The sequence below is a fragment of the Ornithorhynchus anatinus genome, chromosome 5, assembly GCF_004115215.2.
Source record: "Ornithorhynchus anatinus isolate Pmale09 chromosome 5, mOrnAna1.pri.v4, whole genome shotgun sequence".
Lineage (NCBI taxonomy): Eukaryota > Metazoa > Chordata > Mammalia > Monotremata > Ornithorhynchidae > Ornithorhynchus > Ornithorhynchus anatinus.
The window spans coordinates 104,865,205-104,873,944 of NC_041732.1; the positions used below are offsets into that span (position 1 = coordinate 104,865,205).

The 8,740-nt window shown below is 55.6% G+C and overlaps 1 protein-coding gene across 1 annotated transcript in view; it reads right to left on the reverse strand.

Moving 5' to 3' along the window:
• LOC120637990 (rho GTPase-activating protein 25-like) overlaps window positions 1–4,769 on the reverse strand; it is a 48,838-nt gene extending 44,069 nt beyond the window's left edge. Inside the window, exon 1 of the mRNA XM_039912227.1 lies at window positions 4,047–4,769. Coding sequence (XP_039768161.1) covers window positions 4,047–4,745 — 699 coding nt within the window. The 5' untranslated portion in view covers window positions 4,746–4,769. The remainder of the gene's footprint in view (window positions 1–4,046) is intronic.
• Between the last annotated feature and the right edge of the window lie 3,971 nt (window positions 4,770–8,740).

Below are 8,740 nucleotides of genomic sequence, written 5' to 3' on the forward strand. Positions count from 1 at the left end.
ACAAACAGACCCAATCCTGCCCACAGAGAGCTCGCAGCCTAGAGGACTGCGCATCCACCCCGGCGATTAATACAGTGACTGGCACGTAGTAAGCGCTTAACAAAGACCCCAGTGATGATGGTAAATGTTAAGCGCTCACTATGTGCCAAGCACTCTTCTAAGCGCCGGGGTAGAAACGAGGGAATGAGGAGGTCGTCCCACATGGGGCTCACAATCTTAATCCCCCTTTGACAGATGGGATAACTGAGACACAGAGAAGGGAAGTGACCTGTCCAAAGCCACCCAGCTGACGAGAGGCGGAGCCGGGATTCGAACCCACGACCTCTGACTCCCCAGCCGGGGCTCCTGCCACTGAGCCACGCTGCTTCTCGCAGTGGTTATTAGGAGATCCCGGGGGGTGGCGAGGCCGGGGCCTGGGGTCGGCTCTCCGGAGACGGTGGGGGGGGGGGGTCCCGCCCTGGCAGTGGCTCCGCGGAAAGAGCCCGGGCTTGGGAGTCAGGGGTCATGGGTTCGACTCCCAACTCTGCCACTTGTCAGCTGTGTGACTGTGGGCCAGTCCCTTCACTTCTCTGGGCCTCAGTTACCTCATCTGTAAAATGGGGATTAACTGTGAGCGGCACGGGGGACAACCTGCTGACCCTGTATCTGCCCCAGCACTTAGAACAGTGCTCGGCACATAGTAAGCGCTTAACAAATACCAACGTTATTATTATTATGATCATTATTATCGTGCTGTGCCCGCGGAGGGGGGTGGGTGACCCAGCCCTCTGAGAGCTGCTTCCTCTTTCTCTTTTTGCTCAGCGTCCCCCGGGAGGAGGCCGCCGTCGGCCTTCTCTTCCGCCCCTCGGCCCCGGCCCTCCCTTCTCCCCGTCCTCTCGCCCCCCGGGCCTCCGCTCCACCCCACCTTCTCCTCCCCTGTGCCCTCCGCTACCCAAAGAGCCCGGGCCCGGGAGGCGGAAGGACCTGGGTTCTAATCCCAGCCCGCCGGGGGACCTGACGAAATTGTATTCCTTTCAACCGAGAAGCAGCTCGGCCTAGTGGGTGGAGCCCGGGCCTGGGAGTCCGAAGGACCTGGGTTCTAATCCCGGCTCTGCCACTTGTCAGCTGGGTGACTGTGGGCAAGTCACTTCACTTCTCGGGGCCTCAGTCACCTCATCTGGAAAATGGGGATGAAGACTGGGAGCCTCACGCGGGACAACCCGATGACCCTGTATCTCCCCCGGCGCTTAGAACGGTGCTCTGCACAGAGTAAGCGCTTAACAAATACCAACATTAGTATTCTCCGGGCCTCGGTTCCCTCATCTGGAAAATGGGGGTGAAGACCGTGAGCCCCATGGGGGACGGGGGCTGTGCCCAACCTGACGATCTTGTATCTGCCCCGGCGCTTAGAGCAGTGCCTGACACATAGTAAACACTTAATAAACACCATTATCATCATCTTCATCATTATTATTATTCCCTGTGCCCTCCATTCTCCTTGTCCTTTCCTTCTCACCATCCTCTGTTCCCCTCGGCCTCTGCTTACCCTCCCTTCTCCTCCCAGGGAAGCGGCGTGGCCTGGGGGTAGAGCCCGGCCCTGGGAGTCAGAAGGACCTGGGTTCTAATCCCAGTTCTGCCGGGTGACCTTGGCCAAGTCACTTCACTGGGTCTCAGTTCCCTCATCTGCAAAATGGGGATCGAGACTTTGAGCCCAACGTGGGACGGGGGCTGTGCCCAACCCCTTTTGCTTCTATCCACCCCAGTGCTTAGTACAGTGCCTGGCACATAGTAAGCGCTGAACAAATACCATCATTATTATTAGTATGTCCAATTCAGTCACCCTGTATCCATCCCAGCACTTAATACAGTGTCTTGCACATAGTAAGCTCTTAACAAATACCATCATCATCATTATTATTCTTATTGCTACGTCCAACCCCGTTACCTTGTATCTCCCCCAGCGCTTAGTACAGTGCCTGGCACATAGTAAGCGCTTGACAAATACCCTGATCATTATCATTATTACATCCACCCTAGATACCTTGAATCTTCCCCAGAGCTTAGTACAGTGCCTGGCACATAGTAAGCGCTTGACAAATACCCTGATTGTTATCATTATTACGTCCCACCCAGTTACCTTGTATCTCCCCCAGCACTTAGTACAGTGCCTGGCACATAGTAAGCGCTTGACAAGTACCCCGATTGTTATCATTATTACGTCCCACCCAGTTACCTTCTATCTCCCCCAGCGCTTAGTACAGTGCCTGGCACATAGTAAGCGCTTGACAAATACCCTGATCGTTATCATTATTACGTCCCACCCAGTTACCTCGTATCTCCCCCAGCGCTTAGTACAGTGCCTGACACATAGTAAGCGCTTGACAAATACCCCGATCGTTATCATTATTACATCCAACCCAGTTACCTTGTATCTCCCCCAGCGCTTAGTACAGTGCACATAGTAAGCGCTCGACAAATACCCCGATTTTTAGCCTTATTACGTCCAACCTTGTTACTTTCTATTTCCCCCAGGGCTTAATACAGTGCCCGGCGCATAGTAGACGCTTAACCGATACCGCAGAGATTACTGTAACTTCTCCGCACCCTCAGCTGGCCTCCTTCCCTTCTCCCCGTCCTGTCCTCCTCCGGGCCTCGTCCCGACCGTCGGTCCTCCTCTCCCGCGCCCTCGACTTGCCTCCTTCCCTTCTCCCGGTGCTGTCTTGGCCCTGTGCCCTCTTCCTCCTCCTCTTCTTCCTCCTCCCCGGCGGCCTTCGCCTCCCCCCGCACTCCCTCCCGGCGACCTCGGGCAACCTCGGGCAGCCTCGACTCCCACGCTGTGCCCCGACCGGCCGGGGTCAGGAAGGAAGGGCTCCAGGAGGAAGCGAAAACCAGCCCGTTGCCCGCGCCCCCGGGCCCACCCCGGCGTCGAGCACTGTGCTCGGCCCAGGGCGAGCGTCTAACCGACGGCCCGGACGTAACGGAGGTCGTCCTCGCCCGCCGAGAGGCCTAGGAGCCCCTTTTCGGGCCCCTCCACGGAAACCACTCTGGCCTCTCTGTGGCTCGGCCTACCCCCCGGGAAATGGGGAGAAGGCGGAAGCACGTGACCCCTCCCACACACCTCCCCGGGGGGCCCCAGTTTGGCCATCCCCCTGCCCTCCCTCCCTCAGGACTCTAATAATTGATTAGACTGTAAGCCCATCAATGGGCAGGGACTGTCTCTATCCGTTGCCGAATTGTCCATTCCCAGCGCTTAGTACAGTGCTCTGCACATAGTAAGCACTCAATAAATACTATCGAATGAATGAATGAGTAATAATAACGGTATTTATTAAGCGCTTACTGTGTGCCAAGCACCGTTCTAAGCGCTGGGTAGATACAAGGTCATCAGGAGGTGCCCCGAGGGGCTCCCAGTCTTCATCCCCATTTTCCAGATGAAGGAACCGAGGCCCAGAGAAGTGAAGGGACTTGCCCAAAGTCACCCAGCTGACAGGCGGCGGAGCGGGGATCTGAACCCACGACCCCCGACTCCCAAGCCCGGGCTCTTTCCACCGAGCCACGTTGCCTCTCTACAAGTAAGCTCGTCGCGGGCCGGGAATGCGTCATCCCTCCGTTCGGTCGTATTTACTGAGCGCTTGCAGTGTGCAGAGCGCTTGGAAAGTACAGTACAGCAATAAAGAGAGGCAACCGGCTGGAGAAGCGGCTAGTGGGTAGGGCCCGGGGGTCGGAAAGACCTGGGTTCTGATCCCGGCTCCCCCACCCGTCTCTCTGGGTGACCTCGGGCAAGTCTCTTCGCTTCTCTGGGCCTCAGTTCCCCCCTCTGGAAAACGGGGATTGTCAGCGGCCGGGGATTCTCCCGGATACGGCCCGATTCCCTTGTCTCGCCCCCGGAGCTCAGTAGAGCGCCTGGACTGTAGTAAACGCTTCACACCACCACGGTTACCCTTCCAAGCGTTTAACCCAGGGCCCCGCACCCAGCGAGCGCTCGATAAATCGACTGACCGAGGGGGCTGCCTGGCGGCGGGGCGGCCGGGGGGCCGGGGAGCGGGAAGGGAGGGTCGGGGGGTCACCTGGGGTTTGGCCTCCTCTTCGTCTTTGTAGTAGAAGAGCTGCTGACCCTTCAGCACAAAGTAGCGCTGCTGCCAGTTCTTCACGATGGAGCGTTGCTTCTTCAGCCAGCCGATCTTCAGGGGCCTGTCGAGGGAGGCGGGCCCGGCCGTCGGCGGCGAGCAGGGGGTGGCCGGCTCCCCGGTCATGACGCTCCTGGAGCGGGCTACGGACAGGAAGAGAGACACGGGCTGGCTCCCGGACATGGGGGGCACCGGGCCCGGCCCCCCTCCGCCGGCCTCCGGCCGAGGAGCTGGGCCTCGGAGGATCCCCCGGGGCCCACGGGGGTCCGGCCGGCCGAGGCGGAGAGGGCCCGCACCCCAGACGGAGCCGGGCGAGGGCGGGCCGGGCCTGAGCTCGGCCGCATCCGCCGCGCCTCGGCGTGAAGCGGCTGGAGCCTTCGAAAGGAAGTGGCTGCAGTATCTAACGCCGAAACTGGGCTTCCGTTTCCCTGCGTGGGCGTCCGAGTGTGACGAGGGAGGGGAAGAGAGGGCTTCGCCCGCCGGACCCGGGAGGCTGCCGGGGGAGGGGGTCGGGGACGACGACGACGAGATGGTGCTGGCTGGTAGGCGCCGACTGTGCGCCGAGCACTCTTCTGAGCGCCGGGGGAGAACCCGGGGCGTCGGGTTGTCCCACGTGGGGCTCACGGTCCTCATCCCCATTGTAGGGATGGGGGCGCCGAGGCGCAGGGGACTTGGGTGACTCGCCCAAGGTCACGCAGCCGACAAGGGACGGGCCGGGATTAGATCCCACGGCCTCTGACTCCCAAGCCCGGGCTCTGGCCACCGAACCGCGCTGCGAGCCCCGGCAGGCCCAACGACCCCCCGCCCGGGGACCGCCCCCCCCCCAAATCCCATCCCGACCAGGGAGGTTGGTTTTCCACCCGCGACCTCCAAGCTCGGGGCCTTTGTTTCCGGCCCGGCTCCCGTCCGTCCCAGAAAAACAAAGAGCAGAGGCCGACAGGATGGGCTGAAACCAGCCTCTGGGGACTGAAGATTGATGGACTGATTCAGGAAGCTACTTCCTTTTTTTTTTTTTAATGCTATTTATTTAGCGCTTACTACGCGCCACTCACTGTACCGATCTCAGTTTGAACCTCTTTTTTGTTTTCAGGGCATTTGTTAAACGCCCACTAAGTGCCCGGCACTGAACCGAGTGCTGGGGTAGATTCAAGCTTGATGGACTACTTAATCCTATCTTATTTTTTCAATGGTATTTGTTCATTCATTCGATTGCATTTATTGAGCGCTCACTGTGTGCAGAGCACTGTACTAAGCGCTTGGAAAGTACAACCGGGCAACAGAGAGAGACGATCTCTGCCCACTGACGGGCTTACGGTCTAGAGGGGGGAGACGGGCAACAAAACAAAACAAGTAGACAGGCGTCACTACCATCAGAATCGATAAACCTCAGTTCCCTCATCTGTAAAATGGGGATTAAGACTGTGAGCCTCGCGTGGGACAACCCGATTAGCCCGTGTCTACCCCAGCGCTTAGAACAGTGCTCTGCACATAGTAAGCGCTTAACAAATACCAACATTATTAGTGATACTATAAACAGAATCACAGATATAGACACAGTGTAGATCTATATTTATTAAGCGCTTACTACTTGCCAGATACTGTACTGAGTGCTGGAGAAGATACAATCTTGATGGATTGGTTACGGTTACCTTATTTTTTGTTTTCATGACATTTGTTAAGCGCTTCTTCTGTTCCAAGCACTGTACTGAGTGCTGGAGTGGAATCTTGATGGATTGGTTAATGCTGCCTTATTTTATTTGGCTGTGGTATTTATTTAGCGCTTACTAGGTGCCACACACTATTCTGATCCAAGCTTGATGGTTGAGTAATGTCAGCCTCTTTTTCATTTTCATGGCATTTGTTAAAGCACTTACTACGTGCCAGGCGCTGTACTGAGTGCTGGAGTAGATACAGCCTCGATGGATTGGTTAATCCTACCTTATTTTATTTTTTTTTTAGTGGTAATTGTTAAGCCCTTACTACTTGCCAGACACTTTACTGAGTGCTGAGACAGACAGATAGAAGCTAATCGGGTTAGACACGATCTCTGTCCCTCGTGGGGCTCCCAGTCTTCATCCCCATTTTCCGGATGAGGGAACTGAGGCCCAGAGAAGTGAAGGGACTTGCCCAAGGTCAAGCCGCAGACAAGCGGTGGAGTTGGGATCAGAACCCAGGTCCTGCTGACTGCTAGGCCCGGGCTCTCCCCACCAGACCCTCCCGCCCCCCTCGCACCTCTTGCAAACCTCTCGCGTACCCGAACGGCTCCGAGCTGAGAGTCTGCAAAGGCCTCAGAAGCCCAGCCGTACCGACGATTCGCACTCGGGTCCTCCCCATTTTGCAGATGAGGCAACTGAGACCCAGAGAAGTGAAGTGACTGGCCCGAGGTCACCGAGCAGGCCAGTGGCAGAGCCGGGATCAGAACCCAGGTCCCGTGATGTTGTCTTGCTTTGTTCTGTTTCGCTTTCCTGCCCCATTTAGCCCGTGAGCCCGGCGTTGGGCAGGGACCGTCTCTATCTGTTGCCGAATTGTCCCTTCCAGGCGCTTAGTACAGCGCTCTGCACACAGTAAGCGCTCAATAAATACGATCGAATGAATATTGAACGAATGAAGGAATAGGCCAGGCCGCGTTATCCGGGTAGCCCGAAATCCGGCGATGGGGAAAGCATGGGCTTCCTAATCCTCTCCCGGGAAGCACCTAAACTCTTCTTCAGAATCGAATTTCCCCTGAGCTCGAGGGGACACAGAGAGAGACGAAGAGAGAAAGAGAGTGTCTGCTAGTAGAGACAGCTCTCGTTCTTACTCTCATTGCCTTTCTCATCGACAACGACATAATTCACACCGCCAGTGATGCATTTTGAAATCGCCCCCGTCCGCGGAGCAGTAAGAGACAGGAAGAGAAGAGGCTCCCCCCGAAAACGCAGAACCAAAATGAGCCGATTCAAGCATCTGAACCCGCAGATCGTCTTCGCTCCTCATTCGAAACCTTTGAGATTTTTATTTCTCTGACTCTGGGGACGATTTTCATCGAGGCCCTGGGGGATGTTTCTTCTCCAAGTCGAGGGCCGATTTTTCCCCACTGCTCCTTCGTATAATACAGTGCTCTTCCGGCCAATAGACCACAGTGCCTTACTCAGAGTGAGCTCCCCAGCCACTTCTGCTTCACACCGAGCCCGGGCCCTGTCTAATAATAATAATTATAATAATTAACGACTGTGGCATTTATCAAGCGCTTACTAGGTGCGTACTGAGCGCTGGGCTGGATCCAAGCTAATTCCCCCGTGGGGCTCACAGTCTTCATCCCCGTTTTCCAGATGAGGGAACCGATGGCAAGGGTACCCATTTTTTTTTATTTTTTAGTGGTATCTCATTCATTCATTCAACGTATTTAAGGGGAATACGTGTGGCTCAGTGGCAAGAGCCCGGGCTTGGGAGTCAGAGGTCATGGGTTCGAATGCCGGCTCTGCCGCTTGTCCGCTGTGCGACTGTGGGCAGGTCACTTCACTTCTCTGGGCCTCAGTGACCGCCTCTGTATATTGGGGATTAACTGTGAGCCTCACGTGGGACAACCCGATTACCTTGTATCTCCCCCAGCAGTTAGAACAGTGCTCTGCACATAGTAAGCGCTTCACAAATACCAACGTTATTATTATTATTATTACTGAGTGCTTACTGGGTGCAGAGCGCTGTACCAAGCGCTAGAAAGTACAGTTCAGCAACAGATAGAAGTCACTTAACTTCTCCGTGCCTCAGTTCCCTCATCTGTAAAATGGGGATTAACTGTGAGCCTCACGCGGGACATCCCAATTCCCTGTATCTACCCCAGCGCTTAGAACAGTGCTCGGCACATAGTAAGCGCTTAACAAATACCAACATTATTATTATTTTTAGATAGAGCCAATCCCTACCCAACGACAGGCTCACGGACTAGAAGGGAGGAGACGGACAACAAAACAAAATAAGTAGACAGGCATCAATACCATCAAAATAGAGAAATAGAATCACATGTTAAGCGTTTACTCTGTGCCGGGCACTGTCCTAAGCGCTGGGGTAGATACGAGGTCATCAGGTTGGACGCAAGCCCTGTCCCTCATGGGGCTCACAGCCTTAGCCCCTGGGCTTAAGAGTCAGAGGTCACGGGTTCTAATCCCGGCTCCGGACCTGTCAGCTGGGTGACTTTGGGCGAGTCACTTCACTTCTCGGTGCCTCAGTTCCCTCATCTGTAAAATGGGGATGAAGACCGTGAGCCTCAACTGGGACAACCTGATGACCCTGTTGTAAATAAATAATAAAGTTGGTATCTGTTAAGCGCTTACTCTGTGCAGAGCACTGTTCTAAGCGCTGGGGTAAACACAGGGGAATCAGGTTGTCCCACGTGGGGCTCACAGTCTTCATCCCCATTTTCCAGATGAGGGAACTGAGGCACAGAGAAGTGAAGTGACTTGCCCACAGTCACACAGCCGACAAGTGGCGGAGCCGGGATTCGAACTCATGAGCCCTGACTCCAAAGCCCGTGCTCTTTCCACTGCGCCACGCTGCTTCTCTGTAGTTGTATCTACCCCAGCGCTTAGAACAGTGCTCAGCACATAATAAGCGCTCAACAAATACCGCCATTATTATTATTTCGCAGATGAGGG